The sequence below is a fragment of the Astatotilapia calliptera genome, chromosome 6 (assembly GCF_900246225.1).
Source record: "Astatotilapia calliptera chromosome 6, fAstCal1.2, whole genome shotgun sequence".
Classification (NCBI taxonomy): Eukaryota; Metazoa; Chordata; class Actinopteri; order Cichliformes; family Cichlidae; genus Astatotilapia; species Astatotilapia calliptera.
The window spans coordinates 7,477,575-7,504,831 of NC_039307.1; the positions used below are offsets into that span (position 1 = coordinate 7,477,575).

Consider the following 27,257-nt stretch of genomic DNA (forward strand, 5'->3'; position numbering starts at 1 on the left):
AGAAGTAATAAAGTGTTAAATGGTCTACTGAGCAGTGTTTTGTCTTCCATTGGATGCCTCTGAGGAATCAAAAGAACTCGGTGAAGTGTTGATATTTACAAAGGATAGATGGATTTCCATATTTGTGCTTTTGTCTGTGGTCTTCTGTTTTCTATGACTCAGCCGTCATCAGCATTTGAATCACAGTCTGATGACACGTGTGATGTAATGTTACCAAGGTGCTGTCAATCTAATCTGATATCTTGGTGTTGAAGTGAAATAAATAACAACCTCTCTTTTTTTTTCCAGCCATCTCACTGCTGCACATTTAACACGGGATATTTCACATCTTGGAGAAATTCTTAAATTTTCAAGGACTTTTTCAGGGATCTTCATCCTTGCCTCTTTTACTCTCTTTCCGCTCATTCCACACCAGGGTTTCATTCAAAGCCACCCACACTTTAGCTCCCATCTGTCAGTGTTCAGTTTATGGTAAGAGTCCAGGGTAAAGGCCCAGAGACAGAGACCTTAGACGTCCAGGAGAGGCAGCCAGGGGGAAAAATGGACCGTCAGCTCAATTACATGTTCACAGAAAAATGGTGATGATGCTTATGATGCTTTGTGAGTTAAGGGCTAACAGATATTCATATTAGGCTTTAATCATAACGTCCCTTATAATGTCAAACTGTGAGTCATCAGTGACCTCAGAACCTGATGGCATTTTGAGTCCCATCAGCAGCACTTAATGGAAGCTGAGCAACATCATCTCCTCAATGCTTGAAAACACACACAGGACCTTTATGTGCCACTCGGAATATCCAGGGATGAATTTATCTGTTCGTAGGGAATGTAACTGTTTAATTAATGATCTAATAATAAAAAGAAAAGAAAACCCTTCTGATTTTGGATTTGTGCATATCTGTGGGTTTTCGTCCAATCGAGGAAGTGAACTGGAGACGTCCGTAACACTAAACACTTGACAGTATTAGGTTTGACCTGTGTTACTGGCAACCTCTAGCAAGAGACTGCGTTTATAGTAAACTTTTATATTTAGAGGAAGTTTAAGGGTCAAGACCACAGATTGGAGCATTTGGCATAGACAGCTTGCACTGGCTTAAAAAAAAGAAACCCTGTTAAATTGTGGTGTTACAGAAGTACAGGCCCTAACTACACCCATCTGTCTCAAATCCTACTCTCTATGACTCATGGCTTACTGATCACTACTAACGTGGGCAATTTACTCTAAAAAGACAAAAAGACAAAGCTACCAGACTTTTACAGAGTGAATCTGTTAGTCTTTCGACCTACCTCCCACACAGGCACACAAACATCCTCAGCATGGATGATAACACAGCAATACACCACATTTTTCACACAGTGATGCTCCACAACTGGACAATTAGTGTTAGAAAAAAGTTAAATACACCCATGTGCTGTTGTGTTGAGCGTTTTGCTGAAAATAGACTTCTTGTTTCCTCTTCTGCAAACATATTAAGTTGGTTTATCACACAGTGAAGTGCAAAGCTATTCTTGGAATGACGTGCACTTCAGGACACTTCAGATTATATTTCCCAGAGGTCGGTTTTCTAAAATTTAATGAGAGCTTAAATTCCAAGCATTCCTCTCAAAGTATGGCCTGTTTTTATTGAAATCTTTTTTGGAAATAGTCCACAGTCACTTCAGAGTTGGCTTTTTCAGAGTGACAGGAGATGAGTTCTCACTTGTTTTTCTCTTTGTCTTGCTACACATACGTCCTATCAACCCATTTTAACAGTGGTTCCACGTGGGTTTAGTAAATGACAGATGTGCTGCTTTTGATTATACTAAAGGGGAAAGAGTGAATACACATTTACTTTCATTATTTCATGCATTTAACATATGCACATATGCCAGAGCTGCTGATGCCCTCCCTGTAACTCTTCTTTCTTTGACTTCTAGTTTGTTTTTCAGAAGGAAAATTAGTCACCAGTGTCTATTTTTCAGATGCATAGCCCTTAGGCACTAACTGCAGAGCTTATAAAACACTTGGAAACTGTGTAGGAGACACGGTGCCCTTTTCTGGAAGACCTCTCATTTAATATTTCTGGTTGTGAATGTGCTTGGCATTCCTACTGTTTGATATTGCAGTATTTATAAATATTCACTAAGCTTAAAACTTATGCAAGAATTGTTTTAATATCAGACACTCATGATAGCGGATCTGATATTGTCTGTATTTTGAACTCCCACTGTCAACATTTCAAGTTATCAACAGCTCCCAAAACTGGTATGTGAAAGGTTAGCTTGTAGTAAGGAGTTACATATGGACAGTAAAAGAACCAAGTATGCAGCATCTTATCTGCTCTATAACATTTTATGGTCTTTCCTGCTCATTGTTCTGGTTTTCAGACTGCGGCCACTATTTTTAGTTTGCTTTATCCTCTGTCATCAGTTACCCACACATGTTCTGTGTTGGGAAGGTTACTTTTAAAATGTATTCAACTACAGATTACAGAATACATGCCCCCAAACGTAATTCGTGATGCATTCTGTTGAGTTACTCAATGAGAGTAATGTATTCTGAATACTTTGGATTACTTAATATATTATCAAGCTTTTTACAACTACATGAATGTACTATTGTGTGATTTATTACTATTACTGAAGGCTACAAATACCAACTAGATTTTTTTTTTTTTTTTTGTGTCCCTTTAGGATCTTTAGCCATCAGAATTGTTGTCTTAAGGCCAAGAAAGATGCCAAGCGGATTTATTTTACCAAGTGGATCATCATGGCCTTGCCATATTGGTCCATTTGATTGACCTTTATTATAATTATGAATTTATTTTATTTTCAGTTGCTACAAACGGGACAGACATGACTAGGGGATAGGACAGGGAGAAAGAATGAAAGAAAGAGAGGGAGAGAAAGAAAACCAAAGGGGAGAAGAGACGGTGAGAAGGGGGGGAAGAAAGAAAAAACAAAACAAACAAACACCTGGATCACCTGTATGGAGAAAAAAAAACAGAAGAGAAAGCAAACAACAAAGAGCAACATAATAAAAAACCCCAAAAAAACAGCACCATCACAAAAAATTAGCTAGCAGTAGATAACAGTAGATACTAAATAATAAACGATATTGTGCAGCACGCAAGATAGACAGCGCACAATGTGCTTTGAGGCAGCCGCCAAGAAAGGTGTAGTCCACGTCTGTGAACACCCGTGTGTACACCTGTGTGCATACCTGTGTGGATCAGCATGCTTGTATTCCAAAAGGTTTACATGGTTACTAGATTTTTAAATCTTAATATAAAATGAGTAACAGTAGGGTGAACATAAGGTAAGGCTGCACTTTTTAAACTATTTCTGTATCAGTAATATGTTTCTTTCTGTCTGCTTTCAGGACTGCACGTGATTATTTGCAGCTAGCAGGTTGTTAATGCTATCCATCAAGTCTAACAGTTTGCACATATATGAACTAACCTCAGCTAACGCCAGCTAACAATGTTAGCTCGGTGCCGAGTGGCCTTCAGTAATAGTAATAAATCACAAATCGTACATCGAAGATACTGTGTGAAGTGGCAATAAACCAGGTAGCTACAACAACTAAAACAAGATAGTTGCAGCAGGCTAATATTAGGTTTGTTTGTTTTTTTGTTGTTTTTTTTAAAAAAGAACTTACTTCCAGATGTTGGAGGTGGAGTCTTTTGACGCTGAGAGCAGATTGGTTGCTGGCAAACAGAGTTTGCGTTGCACTGTCAGATTTCTCCCAACCCTTTCTTCTTTAAATATTTATTCATTCATTTATTTATTTATTTAGTTTCACACATGGTACAGCAGTAATTCATTTCCTATACACAACCTTCCTTTCAATTAAAGTATAAAGTGGTGTCGGAATTTCTAAGTAGGAAATGCATTCCTGCCCGTGCGTTGCTGGTTTTGATGTCCTGGCTCCGGGTCCATTGTGTAACTGACACTATCAACATTAACAGGACACTAACATTAGAGCCTCTCATTGCATGTTTTATTTGGGTTTCCACCAGTGTGGAATTTCCAAAATTAGAGAGGGGATAGAGAGGGGATAGAGAGGGGATAGCCTAACATATGAAACAGGAAAACGCTACCGTGTAATCTATTTATTTCAACAAAGTAACTTTGTTCTAATTATCACCTATTTAACCAGTAGCTGTAACAGAATACAGTTACTTATATTTTGTATTTTAAATACATAACACCAGTACATGTATTCCCAACAGTAAATGCAGACTGTGTCGGTAGTTGCTTGATTTTATAAACATGTAACAATGGGACTGAAAACACCTGACAAAGAGGTGTGACTCAGTGCCTTTTTCCATGTAGCGTTCAGGTTTAGGTGATAATTATTATCAAAACCAACACTTATAGCATTGTTACAGTGTTTTCACTTTATAATTCACTGTTATTTTTTTTAAAGAAAGAAAAATAACATAGACACTTCAGTGTTGCCATTACTGTGAAGCTGCCTCTTTTATAATATCTATATTTCCACACATGAATGTGTTAAAAGCTACACATTGTGCTTTTTCTGCTTCATTTTCATGCTATGCTAGGCTAACCCGCTTTCTGGGTGTGGCTGAATATTTGTGACTACGATGCGTTTTTTTCTACAATGTTGAATTGTCTCTTTAAGGCTACTACAAGTTACAATTTCACTTCATGCTTGTAAGAAAAAATATTTTAAAAGAAATATAGAAGGAAATATTTGCCTATGTTTAATAGACTTTGCTCACAAACAGACTGCCGCACACACAAACACTGAGTTACGCTCATTTGTAACCCAACCATACTATTACTTGACTTTGTCTCATTGTACCCTAATTGAAACCAAAAATTCATCCTAAAATCAAAAGAAATTGTCCCAGTATGAAGGCTGGTCTCCAAAATGTGACCGTGTAGCACACTGAGGTCCCCACAACATAAGCAATACAAGTACGCATAAACAAAACAGCCACAGTAAAGTGAGCGTTTTGTCAGCACTCCAGTGAGAGCTAAATCCTCTGAGCTCTTTTTATGTCTCTCAACTCCTGTTTTCTGGCAGACTGCTGACTCATGCATCTCCCCCTCTCGTTCTCTTTTTGTGTGTTTATCTGTCTTTCTTTGTTTCTTTGTAAATCTAGTCGGTGGACTTTTCCCTTGTCTCCTCTTGCACAAGCATTTCTCTGGATTTTGAATAATTCAGCTACATTTCCACATCTTGCATCCTCTGTGTGGGTGTGAGTGTGCGCTTTCATACTGGCAATGTATGTGGTGGTTAATGCCATGTGGTATCTTTATGTGTGTAATCAGTCGTTGTGTTCCTGCGTCATGCTGTAGCTGGATAGTTGGTTAAATCGCTTAATGAGAGTAATGCCTGCTGTGTTTGGGCACAGAGTTCAGTGGGTAAAGTTGGTGTACATACCTAAGGCAACATTTTACTGCTGTTTGAAAATAAAATCCTCTAAACTGAATGTTTAGCTTTTAGCATGGTCATTCTGTTATAGGTGTTTATCATCTGTGAAGCATCACTGATGTTGTTGACAAGATGCACAGTAATGAAGTAAATTTTTGGATGCAGCATCTAGAAATCCCCTTTCCAAATAAGAAACATCTGGAGTGTATCTTTGTGAAAATAAACTACTAGTCAGCCAAGGAAAATGGGAACTATAATCTTGCATAACTGCAAAGAAGAGAAACATATGCTCTCTAATGGTCTGGGATTCAAATAGAGTTTTCATAGCTAACCCTTGGCAGAGTGTTAGCAGAGAGAAATCAGAAAATGTGCTCAGTGTACACTCAACAAGAGGACACAAATTGACTTTATCTCTGCCATGGGCCTGACACGTTTAGTTTTCTGGAAGCCAAAACAGCACTGTTTGACTTTATCACAACCTAAACCTACAGGGTGATGCCAAGTCGAAAGACCCTACAAGTTGTCAGTTTTCCTGTCAGAGTTTTTTGGTGCCTGGCAAGAAATGCAAACACTGTGCAGATGGCAATGATTGAAAGCAATTAAAATCTTTCCTCAATGACACTTTCGAGGAACTAAGTCTGTAAATATAAGCATACAAACAGTTTTTGTACACACATTAAAATTATACAGAATTCTAACATGACTTGGGATGACTCAAGATACCCCAAAAATAATCTAATGACATAAAGGCAGTGAGTCAAAGTGCCAGTAGAGAGAAAATATATACAATTAGGGCTTTGAAAAACGGCACAACTTTTGTTTTGCCTCTCTAAACCACCACAGTAGATTCTTCTTTTAAATGTTTTCTAGCAATGACTAATCTGGTCTTTTCTTGCGTGTAACCAGACGTATCCACCGTGTTGTGAATTTGCAGCGCATGTTCTTGACTGTGACAGCGATATGCTTTTCTCCTTGACTGTGTTTTTGACTTGTCAAGATGTTGTGAAGCTGTTTTTCTTAATCCCGGAAAGAATTCACTATCAGCTACTGTAGTTGTCTTCTGTGGTCTTTCAGACCTTTTGGCATTACTGAATTTATCAGTGCATTCCTTCTTTTTAAGAAAGTAACATATTGTTGATTTGACCACTCCTAAAGTTTTTGTTATTGTCTTGGTCCCCGTGTCTTCCTGGCTGACCTAGTTTTGGGCCATATGTTTGCATTGTTATTGTTTTCTCTCTCTCTCTCTCCTTCCTCTCCTCTGTCTGCCTGAGCAGAGCTCATGTTGGGCTCCGGCCCTTGGCCCACGCACCTGGCATAATCAACCTGCCGCTGACCTGTGTGATTGCCGAGCCACTATTTAAAACAGTGGCTCAGTGTGCTTCTTAGCTGGATCATTGAGTAACCTTAGTAATCGTTGTTTCTGCAACCCTACAGTGGTTTCTGATTGTGCTCTATTTATGAATAGATTCCCAGACCTGTTCCTGTTTCCTGTCCTGTCCCCGAGTCTGGCAGTGTGGCGTGGAGTTTATTGGAGCGTAAGTGCCCGAAGAAGAGTTTGGAACAAAGTGTGGAGAGTGTGGGAGTGGAGTGTGTTTTGTGGACTCCTTTCCTTTCCTTCCCTGGACTTCCTGACCCGTCGCACTGTATATGTCTTCACCTGGTGTTTCTGTATAAATAAACTATTGACTTTTTTATTCTGAACGAGCTATGCTCCAGAGAAAAAAGGTTAAAAATACTTAATCAACTTAAAAACCTACAGGCAGACTGTTTTATTACAAGAGACTCATGGGCCTGTAACAGGTTTGAATGATGTTTCCTAATGTGTTTTCAGCCTGTTATAATTCTTGACAAAGGGGAGTAGCAATTTTAATACATAAAAATATTAATTTCACAATACTCGACACAGTTATAGATCCAGAGGGCGGATTCCTAATCGTTAAACTATCTATACTTAACGAAAAGCTATGTATTGTGAGTATAAATGGTCCAAATGTTGATGACCCCTCATTCTTCCACTGATTTTTTAGTACACTCTCTGAACACTTAGATTGCACAATCGTTCTTGGGGGTGACTTCAACCTGGGGCTAAATGGAAAAATTGATAGGCTCAATGCAGCAGGAACTCAGTGCAATTGGCAGTCCACAAATATAATCAAGCAGTATATGAGCGACTTTGGTCTTTGCGATGCTTGGCACTCCCTTCACCCCTGCAGTAAGGAATATACAACAGACTTAAACTTAATTATGATAGCGCAAAACATGAACAAAAATTGAGGAAGGCAAGGACTAAACTGGGAGAAAAACTAGAAACAAGTAAAAAAAAGAAAGCAGACGCCTAAGATGTGAGGAATGCCGCAAATGACACACAGATGATTCAGCAACAAACAGAGGAAGACAAAGGGCTTAAATACACAGAGGGATAATCAGGGAATGAGACACAGGAGGAGAGCAAAGCTGGGAGCAATCACACACAACGACACCGATAAGAAGCAAAACTGAAAACACTAACATGGGACATGAGACCGTCAAAGCAAAACAGGAAACAGTAGACAGCCACAGAAACACGGACTTGACGCTGAAACAAGGAGAAGCACAGACATGAAAACATAACTTGACTAGACGTGACACAAGGAACACACGGGAGGCACAGAGACAGAAACCTAAAGACCAGTCGCAACTGGTCGCAGCAGATGTCCGCCCCGCCAAAGTGCTTGCTCATAGGAGGTTATTTGATTGTTGGGTTTTTCTCTGTATGTGTTATTGTAGGGTCTACCTTACAATATAAAATGCCTTGAGGCGACTGTTGTTGTGATTTGGCGCTATATAAATCAAATCTAATTGAATTGAATTATAAATAAGCAGAAAACAATAGTGAGAATAAAAACCATGAGAAACAACAAATCCAAGAATATAAATTGATCAAAAAACACTGAGTCCCAGACCCAGTACTGTGACATGATGGCCCCTTTCACTTGCATTGACATCTTTTTGCACCTCATATCGATATTTCTAGTGAACTGCTCTAAAATGCTAATTCAACACTCAAAACCGACTCCAGATTGATCTTTAATCTCTTTAATTTTTTTTACAATACAATACAATGATGAATGATCATGTTGGTCATTTGTCATTACTTTTGAGCCACTGAACATGGGGAACCATACATAGAAGGACTGCAATTCAATAGTTTTTTAAAACCTTCTGAATTAAAGCTGAAAACTTGCATTGCAATCACCTCACAACTTTATTTATTATTTACTGTAATGATATACAGAGTCATATGAAAATTTAGCCTGTTATTAGTTTTATTTCATTTATCTCTATTTGTAAACAGTGGCTTTCAGATTGAATGGGGATGCTTGGCTTGAATATGTGCTTGCTGCACCAGAAGCCTTTAAAATCACCTTTGGCCCCCTGAGGCTGCATCACTATATTAGCTGATGTGTTGCCAGATTGCACATTTATTTAACTGTGCTACTGACTTGTTGTTTATTGTAGACTGTACTATTTTTTTGCTCTTAATTATGATGCTACAACACAACAGTTTTCCTTGTAGAATCAATAAAGTATCAATCTGTCTATCATCTATCTGTTGGGTGAAATCTAAAAACAACAAATAAATAAATATCTGCATCATTTTTACACTTATGTATGAATACATAGATCATAGATTTCACCTGAGTCTGTATGCTCTGACCTGGATACACATCATTAGAAGTAGTTTCACTCCTGTCCCCTCCTTTCATTAACAAGTGTAAAAAGAGTGACACCTTTAACAGTATCGTAGAGTCACTGTTAACATGTGACTCAGAGTGAAATAAATAGGAAGGTAGAAGAAGGAAGGAACAGGAAGACTGACAGAGAACCTTGGAGAAACTGATGGCCTGTGTGTATCTGGACATGTGAGTGTCTGAGTGAGTTAGTGTTTGTGATTGTTCTGTAGCTCAAAGGGTCACGACCTGTTCATTCACCCAGAATCTCACACTCCAGAAACAGTCACCCTGACATTTGGTTACAGTCTTTGTCTTCTTGGCAGCCCATCTCTTTTTCTCCTCTCATGACCATCAGCATCATTGCTGAAAAGTTATCACAAAGTAGGGGCATGCTACCAACACCACCACAGAGCGCCTTCCTCTTAGTCTTTCTAATGTAGAACTGATTTTAATAGAGCAGACAGATCAGGGTCATAGCTGTCAAAAAGGAGCAATCTTCTTCTCTCTGTCACTAGCAGCCTATAGTACTACACCAAACATAGTGGAATAAGCATGTATAAAAACCAATGGGTTTCATTTTAAAATAGGCCAAGTACACCTACAAGGATCCATATATCAGAATGATGGAACCTAACATAAGAGATAAGAGACTGTCCTTAAACCACTGTCACGGCATCACAATGAAATTTACTCGTACTCAAACAAAAAAGCGAAAACTTTTAAATAATATAAATACAAACTCTCAAACACTTGAATAAAAAATATTAAAAGGAATACATACCTCATATATACAAAAGACTTGTGTGCAGTAGTAATAATGAAGGCTACATTAACAGATGGATGCATGGACAGAAACTAAAAATATTGTCATATTTTATGGGGAATTAATAAAGATGAAGTTAAGGTGAAGAGAGAGCTCTGTATTATGTTGTTGACTGTGGGAACTGTGATGTTACGTAATGGCGCAGATACTCACAGCATCTCTCTCTCTCTCTCTCTCTCTCTATCTATATATATATATATATATATATATATATACATAGCAGCCAGAGGCAGTGGCTCAAGGTTGAGTGGGATGCCTGCCAGTGGGACTTCTTAAGTGCTTCCCCATCACTATTCTGATACTGGCATAACAGCTTCGCCATCCACAGAAGCCCAGTGAGAATATGAGATCACTTAGAGGGTTGTTTCTGAAGGTAATTTCTCCTTCTTTCTCTTCTGCTATTTCTCCCGATATTTCTTCCTTCTTCTTAGCAACTGAGAGGTGCTGGTTTTTCTTCACAGCAGTTTAGCCATTCGATTACACACTCAATAACAATAATACCACTGAAAGCAGCATGACAAAACACCAAAAGAAGAAAAGATATATCACTGGGGCTATTGCAGCACATACTGTAAATATGATCTTCTAGAAACCTGTTAATAATTGAATATAAATGTAGCCTTTGGGGACACAGAGGATGAAACACATGAAGAAAATAGGAAATAAAATACAGCCCACTTGCATGCCCTAAGATAACATAAACTGAATAATGTGTGCATAATGAGGAAAAAGATGTCCATCAGTCACACTCACAAGCCCGCGCATGTTTTTAGGCTTCAAACACATTGTGTTTGAACTGTGCTTGAACTAACTGTGCAGGCATTAGATTTTACATGTGACAGGAATTATCCATGTAACCTTAAATCAATGTTAGCACAGAAAACAGAATACTGCAGTTCAGTGCAACAGACCTGTCAATACTGCACTTAAAGCACTGTTATTGGTTTTCACTGAAGTGAAAAGGGCTTTTTTCTATGTCAAGATGGAGACATGTCATTATTGCCAAAATGAGAACAAACTAAGCCCCAGTTACAGCCTCTGAGTAGGAATATGTAATCAGGCACAGTAATGTAAACTCAAGCTTATTTCCACCAACTCGTTAAAGGGGTAATATTTTTCTGTTTTTACTGATGATTAAAATCTATCAAAGAGTTCAAATGGAAATACACTGCCCGTAAAGGCAATCTGAAACTGCACTGTGTATATAAAACAACAACCAGCATCTTTTTTTCTTCATTTCTCCCACACGTGTTCCTCCTCCCCCTCAATCCAGTTTCCCTTCAGCTTTTCAGGTTCCATCCGTCTTCTCTTAATTTGCCAGCTCTTCTGTCCTTTCAACCTGCCTTTGTAATCCATATGATCCGTAACACAGCATATGATGCTTTCAAGAAGTGTACTTAAATGAACATGCGGTGGCAAATGACTTCTTGAAGGTATTTGAGGACAAATCAAAAACAAATCAGTGCTAAGTAAGATGAAGTTCAAAGAGTGATGAAGACACCAGAGATCTTCTGTTGCTATGGAGATGTGTGTGTGTGTGTGTGTGTGTGTGTGTGTGTGTGTGTGTGTGTGTGTGTGTGTGTGTGTGTGTGTGTGTGTGTGTGTGTGTGTGTGCATGTGTGTGTGGTCCCGATATTACTCATGTTATGGGGACCCAAATCTGCTTTCACAGTTACATCATGGTGACAAAGGGTTGTTTGCTGAGGCAGGTCATTCGATTATAAGGTGAGTATGTGTTTCATATCTAGAATAAAAGGTTAGAGTAAGGCATGAAGCAGCTGTGGTTAGGATGAGTCAAGCTTTTCACACACACACGCGCACACACACACACGAAAAGCTCTGCTCTCCTTCCATAGTTACAGACAGCACAGCTGAGCTTTTCTTTTGGGATAAAAACTTAGAGCTGGATGCAAACACAACATCCTCATCTCTCACATTAACTCTTGCCCGCATGGATATTGTTCAAGCGTCACATGAGCCAGTCACCGACCGCACGTGCAGGGCGCACGGCATTGCCAGTGAGAGAGGAGGCGCCGGATAGTGCGCATGATCGCGAGTAAGCGCTGAGACCACCCGGCAATCTCGTGTTATCCTTTGCTCAGCTCTTCAATTTGGACTAAACTACTGTCATTAGTGGAGAAATCGGCGCGATCAGTAGTATTTGAGTTCCTAGAAATCTTAAACAACTTTTAAGTTATTTATCTCAACACTGACGTGAAGGTTTGTTGAGGCATTTCAGCACCGGACAGCGCTTTCTCTCTGCTTGGCTCACAAGTGCGCGTCTGGCACGTGGCAATGACTATCCGTCATAGCTGGTGGGGGGCAAAAGGAGAGAGCATGGCGGACTCTCCATAACATCCTCCCCACAGCTGCTGCTAACACGAACCACGAGATATGAGCATACCGGAGTTCCTTCTGGAAGTGTCCATTGTGATAATAGCTGTTGTTTCTCTGCTGACCAACTTGTCGGTACTGCTATGTTTCGTTCAGAGCAGCGATTTAAGAGCCCATGTACCAGGAATCTTTATGATAAATCTCTCTTTATCTAACATCCTCCTCAGTATTATCAACATGCCTGCCACTTTTCTGGGGGTGGTCAGTGGCGCAAACCCCTTGGGGGACTTGTTCTGCCACGTCGTCAGCTTTGCCGAGACTTTTATCACCAGTAATGCCATGCTGAGCATGGCGGCGCTGAGCATGGACAGGTGGATAGCGGTAGTATTTCCTCTGAGATACTCCAGCAAGATGCGCTACAGGGACGCTTTTCTGATCGTGGCCTACTCCTGGCTTCACTCTCTCATCTTTTCTCTCACTCAGCTGATGATGAACTGGGGAGGCTACAGCTACACTTACGCCTCATGCACAGTTCACCTGGACTTGGACCAGGTGTCTCAGCTGGGAATCTACGCCACCTTCACAGCGCTGTTCCACGGTAGCAGCTTTGCGCTCTGCCTCCTCGTCTTGTGCTTCGCTTACCTGAAAGTTTTGAGAGTGGCTAAGTCACACTGCAAGAGGATAGATGTAATTACAGTGCAGACTTTGCTTCTGTTGGTTGATATCCACCCCAGGTAGAGTGTTTTCTTTGAAAAAAAAAAGTTTGACATGCCTCTGATTTCAAAACAGCTTAATTGGATAAAATAAATCTCTACCAGTTACGCCATACTGAAAAAAACGGTTGCGTAATATTAGGTAACATGTTAATGAGTTTATTAATTATTAATGTCAGAAATTAATGTGGTTTTTTTTTATCAGTGTGAAGGAGAGGTGCCTAGCGCAACGGAAGAAGAGAAAGCAGCGCGCCACTAAAAAGATCTGCGTCTTCATTGGCTCCTTCATCCTCTGCTTTTCACCATATGTTATCACCAGGTAAGCCTTCCAGTGTAGTTAAGTGGAATGGCAGCATGGTACCAAGTCCGTTGTGACATTTGACTGAACTTTGTTTTAAAATGTGAATGTCTTCTATATTTTATAATATTAAGTCGCGAATATATCTAGAATGTATACATCTTCCTTAAAGTTGAGTCATTACTTCTGTAACACAGCATCATAATTAGCCCTAATAAGGTTTCATTCATTGTATGAATGTTGCAGTGGATTGCATTAGACCCTTTATTTGAACATTAAAAATATAAAACAACTTGCCTCTGAACCAATATAACAGGGGAAGAACCCCCATGAAGGCAACAGATGCCTTTTGTTGTTTCCATAACTTTCCATGCTATAAATACACATCCGGGGAAGTGGAATTTACTTTTTCTGTCTTACTCCCACAGGTTGGTGGAGTTGTTGCCCTCTGTGCGCATCCCTCGTTACTGGGGCATTGCCACCAAATGCTTGTTCTATGCCAAGGCTTCCAGTGACCCATTCGTCTACTGTCTTCTGCGGCAGCAGTACAGGAAGGTCCTGGTTAGTATTATCAGCCGAGTTGTAGGAAAAGATCACTACTTACTGTCTGTGACCAGTGCAAGCAGCACATTTGACACCACAGATGACAGCTGTCTTGCCAGGATTACTTGAGCTTGATGTGGTCATTTTTAAATGATTTAATGCTTTGATCTTTTTTGTAAAAGGTCACAGTCTTTAAAGTCAAAAAGGTCAGCAGATTGAAAGAAGTCAATGCCTTGCTCAAGGACTTTTTAACAAAGAACTGTGTCATGTGACTGTTAAAGGAACATTATTTTCCACTGGGAGAGCTGTGAAGGACACATAACAATTCATACTGAACGGCACCTCTCACGTCCGATGTGTGCCGAAGCCTTTTCAGCCTCTACAGATTGCTGTTTCCATATAGGGCTCATTAGTTTGCCTGGAGATGCACAACCACATGAAAACTGCAACATGTTTAGTACTGTGGAAATGTATCTATAAAGTGTGATAACACTGGATTTGTCCATTTGCTCATTTATTATTGTTTTATGCTTACATTTTGTTTGTGTTAATGACTGAAATAGAGTGCAAAAATAGATACAAAGAAGATGTGTGAAATTGTTATATCAGAGCACTTTCAAAAATAAACTCCACTGCCACAGATGAAAATCGAGTCTTCTATTTGAGTACTTAAAGTGAGTGTATACTGCAATACTGCATCAGTCTAGACTAGTGAGTCAAATATTATGATCGTGATCTTTTATTAACTGATATGAACTGAACATATTTTAAACTTATATTTCCACGTGTCTCTGTTCATGCATAAAAATCAAGAAGTATCCAATATTGAACGGTTAAACGAAAAAATTAGAAACCTGTGATCTAGAATCTTGTGAAGCTATCATACTTATTTTTGAATCTTTTGCTGCTACCTCTTAAGCCCATGGAAACTGCTGCTAAGCACTTTAAATCCCTGTTACAGCTTGGTAATGGCTTATTATTCTTACCAAAGCCGGGAATACGAAGGTCGGTGAAGATTTTCAGATACCCTAATGGTGCAAATCTATCCATACACTGGTGTGTGAACAGCCTCTGCAGCGCTATTATGTCAAATAATAGGCAGAGACACAAACTTTTCTTACTCCCACCCCCACAAGCCACGTTTCTTCCTCGTGCCCACACCCCACATACACACACATACGCGCACAGCACTCTGTGCAGTGAAATATGATCGGCACAGCCGCGCTCCTGGTTCGCCTCAGTTTTTACAGGTCAGGGATGCACCGATAAAACAAAGGAAGGAGGTTTCCGTCCTGTGGGTGGTAATTATCATCCAGCATAGAAAACGAAAAGTGGCAGCTTCAAACACACACTGCCACATCACACACCGAATTTTCTGGCAGCGCAAAGCACTCCAACATGCAGCTAGGACTTTTGGTAATGTTTCTTTTCTGGGCGAAAACTTCGTTGTGCGTCCCGCAGCAGAATTGCCATCCAGGAGACGAGTATTTAGGTAAGGTCATCTGGTCCAAACAAATACGCGTACCGTGCAAACCCAAACCTGTGATGCATGCTTAGAGTCCGTGGGAGTTAAACCATGTAACTTAACGTCCACACGGTTTAGCTGATAGACTGCTTTCGACTTCCGATGTTAAGTTACCCGGATACTAATTCAAATAATTTTAAGGCCTACCTATTCATTTTAATTCTCTGCTTCGAGACAGCTAATAGGCGCTTTTTTAGTCTGCATATTTCTCAGTTTTATTACATAATAGCCAAATTAGACTCTGCAGAGACGTGTAAGGGAGATTTAAGAATAAATGTGTGTGACAGACTCATGGCCAGCTGCTGTTTGTTTCTGAATAAACGGTGATTTTAAATGGAGTTTCTTCTTTGGATTGTTGTTACGATGTCTCCATCTAGCGTTCAATGAGCGATGTTTATATATTTTTGAGTTTGTATTATTTATTTTTTTTTCACAGGAAGATGCAGCAACAGTGCATATGAAGAAAAACGTATGTGAATTTTTTTTTTACTGGACAAATTTTTAACTGCATGGATTGAATAACGATTGGGTAAACCTAGCCGTGGAGCATGGCCTGACCTTTGAGTCAGGTAAAACAGAAGAGCTGTACCTAGAAGATGCAGCATGCATCTGCTCCAGATAGATGAGACAGATCTGTAATCTCTGACATAAAGGAAAAAAAATGCAGTACCAAGGCTCAGCCTGTATGGGAGGATTTGTGCTTGTCTATTCTGTGATGAGGTACTATATCAGACAAATCAGCAGTTTTCCCACAAAATCTTATAAAAGCAAATGGTGCTTCCCCCCCCCCCAAAAAAAAGTGAGTCCCATTGACTCTCATCCAAGAGACAGTGAACAAGTCATAACAAGTCAGGGCTAATGGCACATAACCATACAACATCAGAGCTCTGAAGGCTGGTGAAAAACTCAAACCATGTAATCCATATGAACTGTATCCAAAGAGATAAGGCATTATCTTCAAACTACTTGTAAATATGTGATTTACAGTATAGTCTTTATATTTGAGCACTGGCGGGGAAAAAAACATGTAAAGAATACTTAAAAATAATGATTTAGTCAAACCATGTGTGTCCTCTTTTTGACTCCTTATCTTTCTTTACATCTATTCTGCTCCAACAGCTAAATGCACAGAGCTGAACCTGGGCTATTGTAATGATATGGAATACTCTAGGTAAGTAACAGGGCTTGGCCAAGAAATCTGTGCCAACAAAAACTGTAACTACACAACGGTCTCATAAGGTGCTGTTTTTTTTTTTTTGTTGTTTTTTTTTTATTGTTTTACATGTTGATGTAAATCATGCTGTTAAAAATCATGTATACATTATATCCAGAACCATATTCCCTAACATCCTTGGTCATCGGACTCGTTTGGAGGCAGAGTCAGGGGCAGAGTACCTCCTCCTAAGTGTCATCCATGGCCTTTTAAATGGGGAGTGCTCCCCTGAGATTCGTCTTGTAGGTTGCTCAGTACTGGCCTCACCCTGCAGAGATGACAAGATGGTCAAACCCTGCCGGAGCACATGTGAGGCACTGAGGAAGGACTGCACACATGCCTTTGAGGCCATTGAGATGGCCTGGCCTTATTTCCTGGATTGTGACCGCTTCTTTGCCAGTGACCAAGAAGGCTGCTTTGATCCTCTGGCAGGGCTGAAAGGTAAAGGTCATGTTAATGCACTGTATACTGCCTGAGTAAGTCTGACGCTCTTTTGAAGCACTCTTCTTGGCTTCCCCTAAATCTTGGTGTCCCTCCTCCAGCCAGACAGGAGCAAGCACTGTCCAGTCTCTCTCCTCAGGAGCCCAGTACTATCATTCAGTTCACCTACACCTCCAATGCACAGATGTACAGCATCCTGAAGAGAACAGCAGCCAAGTGCTCTCATATCTCCCACATCTACAGCATTGGACGGAGCACTGAGGGCAGGGATCTACTGGTGATTGAGTTCACCAACAACCCAGGACAACATGAGCTATGTGAGTAAGGAAGGTTAATGCAAATGTATGATGTTATTTAAAAAAAAAAAGGTTTTACCTCTCTAAGACTTGGGGGAAACAAATGGTCAGATATTTTACATACAGCATTGCTATTTGTGATCTTATCAGCGAATAGCACCTCCTATCAGCTCTGCAGGGTTTTACCATTATTTAGCTTGATGTCTTAAATGCAAGATCCCTTACTCATCTTTATTCGTTTGGCTTTATATTAGCCCTCTTAAAATTGTTTCTAGCTTTAGATTTTCTACACTAAATATATATATTCTCAATATAGTGTCAGCTAACAAGCCAGGTGCTTTCTTTAAAAGTAGATAATTGACACAAACATACCTGAAAGGTTATTTTGACCCCCTCCCCTCCTAGGTTGTTTAAACATACACACACATTTATTAAATTCATCAGAACAACTACCTAAATACATAATTTGATTTGTGTTTATTGCTTGTTCTGCTCAAAATGGCAAAAGTTTAAAAAAATAAATAAGAGAATGCAGATTTAATGATTTGCACTTCTGTCCATGAACTGTAGTAGAGCCAGAGATCAAGTTGGTGGGCAACATGCATGGCAACGAAGTGCTGGGCCGCCAGCTGCTCATCTATTTGGCCCAGTACCTGTGTTCGGAATATATCCTGGGAAACCAAAGAATTCAGACCATCATCAACACCACTCGCATCCATATTCTAGCCTCCATGAACCCCGATGGCTATGAGCTAGCCGCCTCAGAGGTAGAGGATAACAATGACCCGGAGCTCATCAACCATGAAGTAAATATTGTTAACAGAAAAAAGACAAACTGTCATTATCCGATCTCAATTTATTAATTGATCTTGGTCTATTTAGTCTGCTCAGCTTCAGGTGTGAAGGTGGAAGAGTGGGTCAATCTGCTAAGAACAGCTAATGCACAGAGCTTTTCAATGTGGATTGTGGACTGTTAAATTTGAAACCTAAGAGGAAACTTTTAACTATTTAATACATAACTGTGTAAGCACAGAAGCTCTACGAAATGACTCCAGGCTTCCACCTCCTACCTCTTTCTTTGTCAGCCTGTCTGCTTGTCTGTCTACATAGTCTTGTTGCCCAGGGCAAGTCCACCTACTCCCAGACAAATGCATAAACTTTGATTTGAATTTGCCAGGGTTTCAACATTTCTGAAATTAAGTGTGCATACATATCATAGCTGGCAGTGGGAAATCTGCATGTACCTTGCTTCACTTATCTAGCCCGTTGAGCAGTTGTAGAAGTCTCTGAGCTCTGTTTATTCTGGCATGCATTATGCTGGATTCTCAAACATGGCGAGACTTCTGTGCTGGCATCTCTTAATGAATACTCGGAATAACAACACTGGTGGTGGAACATTTATTTGAAATGTTGCATAGGCATGCAGCCTTGATGTTGTGCCTCTGCATAAAAAGAATACACTGACTGTCTCCATGCTTTCATGTGTGTATCATCTGTTTGATACAGGATTGATAAAAAGATTATGAAGTCCACTGTTAGAACTGCCATTGTCATTGCATGTACTGTGCAGTAATTTAAATACAGCAGCACCCACAAACACATTTACTGCTCTGAGTGATTTATCCAGAGAGCATGATTTAAATACAAATGACAGTTTAGAGTGTATCACACATTTTATATCAATATGACCATATTTTAAATGTTATGTACTGCATGTAGTGTGGTAACTTTCCATTTGTATTTATTTAAAAAAGAGAGAGAGTTAAAACAGAATGTTGAAATATTTGTTCTGTATATGGACACATATACATAAATGTTTACAGCATGTAACAATTTAAATAATCCAAAAAAATAACTTTGTTGATTATTTGGATGAGATAAAGAAATTGTTGTGCTCATTCCAATTTTATTGCATGGTTGTGCTTACAATGACAATAATGCTTATCTCATCTCATCTTATGTTTAAGACTTAATGGTTTCTGCTTCTATTCGCTACTCTTTCTCTTGACGGATATATGATTTTGTCTTCATGTTAACAATAGAATTAACAGTCATAGTCTAACATGTTCCTTCTTGGATTCCTGACTAATAATCATAATATCTTGCTCTTAATATAGTCACGGCACCTACTAATGTCTGGACATGACATCGTTACAGTTAATGTTGTCATCAGTCTCAGCAGCCTTACACATTTTAATGCTTTTAGTGTGAATCTAAATGTTTCAGGGTCACTTGTTGAATGGTTGGACCAATGGTCGAACCAATGCCCAGAATATTGACCTGAACCGGAACTTTCCGGACCTTACGTCTGTCTTGTACCGGAATCGACGCAGCAGGCACTACCGTACTGACCACATCCCGATTCCCGACGCATACTGGTTTGGGAAGGTAAGAAGGCAGTACCAGAAAGTTGACTCTGTTCCTCTGGACGTAGAGATTTTTCAGTGGCAGAAACGTTTTGTCAGTCATCCAAATGACTTCTTCAGTCCCAGCGGACTGCAGGTTTCCCCAAACTTATTACCAGAACATTTGCATAATGACTGAAACTAGCAGTTTTAGTTTCTCACACTGAAAATGCTACATCCAGATGACCAGAAGCAACTTTTTAGGATTTCTGTACATGGATGATTGAGCATGCATCAAGACTTAAGAAGGTAGTACTAATTTACTAACAATTACCAGAAATAATCTCCAGCAGTTATTTCATATTGGCTTCCAAAAATGATTCAATCTTTTCTTTTTACTGTAGGTGGCACCAGAGACTTACGCAGTGATGAAGTGGGTCAGGTCTCTGCCTTTCGTTCAGTCTGCCAGCCTCCACGGAGGGGATCTGGTGATCTCCTATCCATTTGACTACTCTAGACATCCTCTTGAGGAGCGGATGTTCTCCCCCACTCCAGATGAACAGGTAGGGGAGTGGAATTTTATAGATAGCAGATTTCTAATAACAATCAATGTCTACCTTGGCCAATAATCTGCCAATGCTCAGGTCTTCAAGCAGCTGGCTCGCACATATGCCGATGCTCATGCCACTATGTCAAACAATGACACAGAGAGGTGTGGTGCCTCCTTTTATCGAACTCGGGGGATTATCAATGGGGCACTGTGGTACAGTTTTGCTGGTGGTGAGATACTTTTAACTCCACTCCTTAATTCTCACAGCAAAAGACATAAATCAAACTTCTTTGCGTAAATTTTTTTCCCCCAAGTTTCCCACAATGTGTGCACCTCTCCTACTTTTTGCAGGTATGTCAGACTTTAATTATTTACACACTAACTGTCTTGAGATAACCGTGGAGCTTGGATGCGACAAATTCCCCTCAGAGGCTGAGCTTTACCCAGAATGGAAGAGGAATAAAGAAGCTCTCCTCAGTTTTCTTGAATCTGTAAGTGCCACTTTTTTTTTCTTAACTGTGAATAAAAAGAAATATCTGTTCAAATAATAATATTTCAAAGTTAAACAAGATATAGTAGCATGTTCATAATCTATATGTCATATATATATATATATATATATATATATATATATATATATATATATATATATATATATACTATACTATACTATACTATACTATACTATACTATACTATAAATCATCGATGGTAAGTGAATTGCTAAATTATAATGTTGAACGCATGGATAATTACTCTGTTCAGGAAAAAACTACGCTTGACAAATCTTGCCATTGTATTCCTTTTCTCTAAACAGGTCCACAGAGGAATAAAGGGAATAGTTAAGGATGGTAATGGTAATGGAATAAAAGATGCAACAATTTCCATCAGGGGTGTTAGAAAAGATGTCACCACAGGTATACATAACTATGTCAGTATTTGATGTGTTGGAGTCTTACTTTTGTAAATGTGTAAATTAACCTTAGACAATACACATTTTACTGATTTTCTTCTTTTAACTTTCTTCACTTTCCCTCCCACCGTTCTGCGTCTACTTATTGCCTTTCTTCCAGCTGAAGATGGAGACTATTGGAGGTTGCTTAACCCTGGAACTCACATCGTGACAGCCACAGCCAAAGGATACTCCAAGGTCAGCAAGAGAGTTTATTTGCCTCACACCATGAGCAAGGCTGGACGTGTTGACTTTGTCCTGCAGAAGGTTTGTCTTCAAAGTCCCGCTGTACCCTCTGTACCACCTTCTTTTAAATATTACCTCCTTCCTCACCTCTGCTCTAACATTTTCACTCATGTCCTGCATCCAGGTTCCCGTGGAGCCCGATATTGATGACCACCTCTTCCCCACATCAGACACATGGGATCGATTTGACCCCTACAACCAGTTTGAGCAATACAGGGATCCAGATGTGGGTGATAGTGGGAGAGAGAGGGAGGAAAAACCATGGTGGTGGAACTACTTCTCCCAGTCTGGTATCTCACCTCCAACCTGGCTGCTGAGAAATGTGTAGACACATTTGGGACAATAAAGATCCTGATTACCACCTCCACCACATAAGGAGACTGGTGAAGGACCATTTTACATCCAGTCCCACTGGTGTTCTCAGAGGCGTTTATGTAGCAGGAGCTGTGACACTAACCAGCAGTAACTGAACACATTGCAGTACTTCCTGTAAGGATGTGAATTAGCATTTTTTCCAAGGGGCAACACATTTAATTTTGGGCTGTGAGTGAGATTTGGGGGCAGCATTGCTTTGAAGCAGCATTTACTGAATAATGAATGAAATATGGATGCCACAATCATCCCCTAAAACCTCATCACAATAGAGAACACAATAGAAGAAATGGGACTTGATATTTTGCTTACAGTTTTACAACACTGCATCTGCACACATTTGTGTACATTAAAAAATGAGTTGGGATTTGTTATGTTTATTTTTTTATGGGCATGTACAAGTAAATTTCTTGTAACATTTATCCATATTTCATACAATACACAAAAAATGTAAGCCCACTGGATCAGTAACAGCATGTGACATAGAGCTTGGATTAGCAGCAACACTGTGCCATCTCAAAACTGTAGAAAGCCTTGCTTTTCCCCCACAAGCATAACAAATAAACAGTGAATATTTCTGGCACTCATTTGTTTCAATGAATCAACTTCGGGGAGTGGTTTTCGCATTATGTCACTAGAGGGCGCAAGAGAACATATAATGGCATTTTCGTCGACTTCAACAATGAATTCTCTAATTAGCGTAAAGTCCATTTGTATTCTTCATTAAAGAGTTTATACATTTATTTATCCTAGTGTTTAGTAATTTGTTAAATGTTAGAAAAAACATTTCACAGTTCAATTAAATTTCCACACTTTGATTTTTCTGATTTTTCTGCGTTGAGTTAAAGCTCCATGCGAATCTCAGGAATACCCAGAAGAGAGGATAAGCTGTCACAGTGAAGTTGTTTTTATTCTTATGTTTTTAAGCTATCCAGCGGAAGAACATGTAGCGCTGGTGTGCAAGTGCGTCCTGTATCCTTGCGCCTTATCCAGGTGCTCTGTTGTGATTTTTAGCATTGAACGACAGTTGTTTTGCTAACAAACTCCGTAGTCATATATGTAGTACCACAGTTAATGCTGCCAGCTGCTCCGTACATTATTACTCTTTGCGTTTCTGAAAGGAGAATGTGAACTGACAGTTGGCAAGTTATTGACTTGTATCTGCGAGAAAAGCCCAGCGCAACAATGCTATTTTTCAGTTTGACACATGACTTTCCTTCAGGTGCAAACTTTAAGGTGATATAGGCTATGTTCACACAGAGGTAAGTTGCGCAATTCCTAACAATTTGTAGGCATATTTAATTCAAAACAGATTTAATTCTCCCCTTTCCAGGTTAAATGCTTTTCACCTCTGGGTAGTTTGGTTGAAGTATTGTGGGTTTTGTGGGAAGAGTTGTTTAAGCGTGCACTTCCCCTCCATTGCTCTTCTGTTCGGGCCTATAGCCTATAAAGTAGAAATAGTAAGTACTAGTGATACTAATACAGTGAAGCAACCTGAGTTGGGCTGTGTAGATTTTAGAAACACTCTTCTTCTGAGTCCTCACTGAACTGTGCTGCTGATATTAAAGCAAGAACACGGTTATACTAGATGTAAGTTTCTCTTTTTGAAAAGGCCATATTTGCATCATGCTATAATTTTTTTCTCTTTTTCCAAGGCGGTGTGTTCCCAGATGCCTCCTCCTTATGTTCCTGGAGTGAGTTTCCAGCTGGCAGTCTTCCACTAAGGTCTCTGGCCCTCTCTCTTTCTCTGGCTTTCCCAGTGCACCATGTAGTCACTTTCAATCTGACTGCATCAGTTTCTTCAACATAACACTTTTTAACACTCTGCATATATAATGCAAATGCCAAACCACTTTGCTCTGAGCTTCCTCTATCCTGCTCTCGTCCTCGCCTTCCTTTCCCTCTGCGTCAGTCAGTCTTTCATTCCTATAGCTACAGTGGGGCAAAAAAGTATTTAGTCAGCCACCGATTGTGCAAGTTCCCCCACCTAAAATGATGACAGAGGTCAGTAATTTGCACCAGAGGTACACTTCAACTGTGAGAGACAGAATGTGAAAAAAAAAAAAAATCCATGAATCCACATGGTAGGATTTGTAAAGAATTTATTCGTAAATCAGGGTGGAAAATAAGTATTTGGTCAATAACAAAAATACAACTCAATACTTTGTAACATAACCTTTGTTGGCAATAACAGAGGTCAAACGTTTACTATAGGTCTTTACCAGGTTTGCACACACAGTAGCTGGTATTTTGGCCCATTCCTCCATGCAGATCTTCTCGAGAGCAGTGATGTTTTGGGGCTGTCGCCGAGCAACACGGACTTTCAACTCCCGCCACAGATTTTCTATGGGGTTGAGGTCTGGAGACTGGCTAGGCCACTCCAGGACTTTCAAATGCTTCTTACGGAGCCACTCCTTTGTTGCCCGGGCGGTGTGTTTTGGATCATTGTCATGTTGGAAGACCCAGCCTCGTTTCATCTTCAAAGTTCTCACTGATGGAAGGAGGTTTTGGCTCAAAATCTCACGATACATGGCCCCATTCATTCTGTCCTTAACACGGATCAGTCGTCCTGTCCCCTTGGCAGAAAAACAGCCCCATAGCATGATGTTTCCACCCCCATGCTTCACAGTAGGTATGGTGTTCTTGGGATGCAACTCAGTATTCTTCTTCCTCCAAACATGACGAGTTGAGTTTATACCAAAAAGTTCTACTTTGGTTTCATCTGACCACATGACATTCTCCCAATCCTCTGCTGTATCATCCATGTGCTCTCTGGCAAACTTCAGACGGGCCTGGACATGCACTGGCTTCAGCAGCGGAACACGTCTGGCACTGCGGGATTTGATTTCCTGCCGTTGTAGTGTGTTACTGATGGTGACCTTTGTTACTTTGGTCCCAGCTCCCTGCAGGTCATTCACCAGGTCCCCCCGTGTGGTTCTGGGATCTTTGCTCACCGTTCTCATGATCATTTTGACCCCACGGGATGAGATCTTGCGTGGAGCCCCAGATCGAGGGAGATTATCAGTGGTCTTGTATGTCTTCCATTTTCTGATGATTGCTCCCACAGTTGATTTTTTCACACCAAGCTGCTTGCCTATTGTAGATTCACTCTTCCCAGTCTGGTGCAGGTCTACAATACTTTTCCTGGTGTCCTTCGAAAGCTCTTTGGTCTTGGCCATGGCGGAGTTTGGAGTCTGACTGTTTGAGGCTGTGGACAGGTGTCTTTTATACAGATGATGAGTTCAAACAGGTGCCATTCATACAGGTAACGAGTGGGGGACAGAAAAGCTTCTTACAGAAGACGTTACAGGTCTGTGAGAGCCAGAGATTTTCCTTGTTTGAGGTGACCAAATACTTATTTTCCACCCTAATTTACGTATAAATTCTTTACAAATCCTACCATGTGGATTCATGGATTTTTTTTTCACATTCTGTCTCTCACAGTTGAAGTGTACCTCTGGTGCAAATTACTGACCTCTGTCATCATTTTAGGTGGGGGAACTTGCACAATCGGTGGCTGACTAAATACTTTTTTGCCCCACTGTATCTAGCTGCTATGCCCCAGGAGTAGAGGCCTGCTCAATGTGGCAGAGATGATTTGTTTGCTTTGCAATTATTTTCCGTCAGTGGAGACAAATGGATTCATACTGCATAGACAAATGCACGCAGACGGGGCTGGAGTGACGAATACCATGGAACATATGTATAGCCCAAAGATAAAGAGGTGAGATGAGGAGTATAGGGATCCTTGGGTAAACTTTATAGACATATTGAGGGACCAAAAATATCTCACTTCCTTAAGACTGTGCTGTGTGTTGAAATGCATAACTGTGAGCCGCAACAAGTAAATGCACTATAATGTTTTAAAGTGACAGGTTGCTGTGCTATTCTAAATCATAGTTTGTAACCCCAAAATGCAATGTGTATATAAGTTTACCAGCAGTACTAATTTGGATTGAAGCTCTTTTTATTTAAATGTAGGCTTTTGTACCTACACGTAACTTTGTTAAAAATATATTATTGCACTGCTCATATGCAATTAAAAATAATTTTTAATGAAAAGTAATGCCTCCTGGATGATCTTTTTACAAATGTTGAAAAAACCCCATAGAATTAAGTGATATTTCAAATGAATTTGATTCTAATTATTGTTTTTGATACAGATGAAGTTTGAACTTTATGAAGATTAATGTCTGTAGTGAGCCAAGCTGAAACACAAGTAACCATGCTACACACACAAGACTCAGTCTGCAAGTCACTGGACACAAAAAGGCCCTGTAGCGCATTTCTTTACTTACTTGGTTGAAAGAACTGGTTAGTGGTAAGCTTGGTGTGATACAATTGGTAACAGACAAAAATTTTCAGGCGATTTTTAGTAATGGAGTAGCATAGATAAGTAGTATATCTCCATATTATATATAGTGAGCATGTGGATATACCTGCATTATCCATTCCATCCCATTTCCATCCGTTCGCTTCTGGTGCTCGTTATCCTTTTTCCAGGGTCACTGTAATTCCCCTGATAGGACCACTAGATGGCAGCACAGAGGATACGCCGACCCAGTGTGAGGGGGGCCGCTGGTAAGTGAGCCACGCAGCTTGTCATTATAGGGCGAAGGGCGGGGTACACCTGGACAGGTCGCCAGTCTGTCGCAGGGCCAACACACACGCAGGGACAGACAAAACCATGTCACACTCACATTCACTTCGCCACATTCACACCTAGTGACAATTTGGATTAATCAATTAACCTATCCCCACAAGCTGCATGTCTTTGGACACACTCAACAAAAATATAAACGCAACACCTTTGTTACTGCTCCCATTCCCCATGGGATGGACGTAGAGACCTAAAATTCATTCCAGATACACAATATAACCATCCCTCCCACACAGTGGTCACAAATCAGTCCAAATGTGTGGTAGTGGGCACATCTGCTATATTGAGATAATCCATCCCACCTCACAGGTGTGCAGTGTTGGGAAGGTTACTTTTAAAATGTATTCCGTTACAGAATACAGAATACATGCCCCAAAATGTATTCTGTAACGTATTCCGTTACGTTACTCAATGAGAGTAATGTATTCTGAATACTTTGGATTACTTAATATATTATCGTGCTTTTTACAACAACGTGAATGTACTATTGCTGTGTGATTTATTACTATTACTGAAGGTCCGCGACTCCGAACTGTAGTAAAGGGACCTCTGACTAATACGGTGGGGTCCCTGTCGGCTCATAGCCGAAAAATAGCTTTACTTTGTTGTGTGGGTCAATTTTTCTTGCGAGAGACAGAGAGAGGCGTTGAAAGACTGCTCCAACGGAACTTATTGTTTTCGGAGGAAAACACGAACACGGTGTACAGTCGAGTCTTAATAGCTTACTTACAACTGGGCTCGTCAGGCACTCTTCTTGGCTGCAGTGGTTATTATTATATTTACATGCTTCCAGCTCCCGTTTTTCCTCGACGACAACTCGTACCTTTCCACTCGCCTTTTTCTCCCTC

The 27,257-nt window shown here is 40.1% G+C and overlaps 2 protein-coding genes across 3 annotated transcripts; both read left to right on the plus strand.

The window, feature by feature from the left end:
* Window positions 1-11,961: 11,961 nt before the first annotated feature.
* Window positions 11,962-14,443, plus strand: LOC113023209 (G-protein coupled receptor 26-like). Its single transcript, XM_026169234.1, has 3 exons — window positions 11,962-12,990; window positions 13,175-13,288; window positions 13,696-14,443. Exons 1-3 carry the CDS (start codon window positions 12,317-12,319, stop codon window positions 13,937-13,939), a joined length of 1,032 nt encoding a protein of 343 aa, XP_026025019.1. The 5' UTR covers window positions 11,962-12,316; the 3' UTR covers window positions 13,940-14,443.
* A 277-nt stretch (window positions 14,444-14,720) lies between these two features.
* Window positions 14,721-22,332, plus strand: cpz (carboxypeptidase Z). 2 transcript variants are annotated; one of them, XM_026169939.1, is made up of 13 exons: window positions 14,721-15,302; window positions 15,772-15,804; window positions 16,455-16,506; window positions 16,667-16,989; window positions 17,091-17,306; window positions 17,856-18,052; window positions 19,512-19,673; window positions 20,035-20,193; window positions 20,275-20,410; window positions 20,532-20,671; window positions 20,997-21,096; window positions 21,253-21,398; window positions 21,502-22,332. In XM_026169939.1, the coding sequence occupies exons 1-13, from the start codon at window positions 15,209-15,211 to the stop codon at window positions 21,703-21,705; spliced, it is 1,962 nt and encodes a 653-aa protein (XP_026025724.1). In that variant the 5' UTR covers window positions 14,721-15,208; the 3' UTR covers window positions 21,706-22,332. The 2 variants fall into 2 exon arrangements, with proteins under 2 accessions (XP_026025724.1, XP_026025723.1); XM_026169938.1 differs by having other exon boundaries at window positions 14,723-15,302; window positions 17,856-18,091.
* Window positions 22,333-27,257: the final 4,925 nt, after the last annotated feature.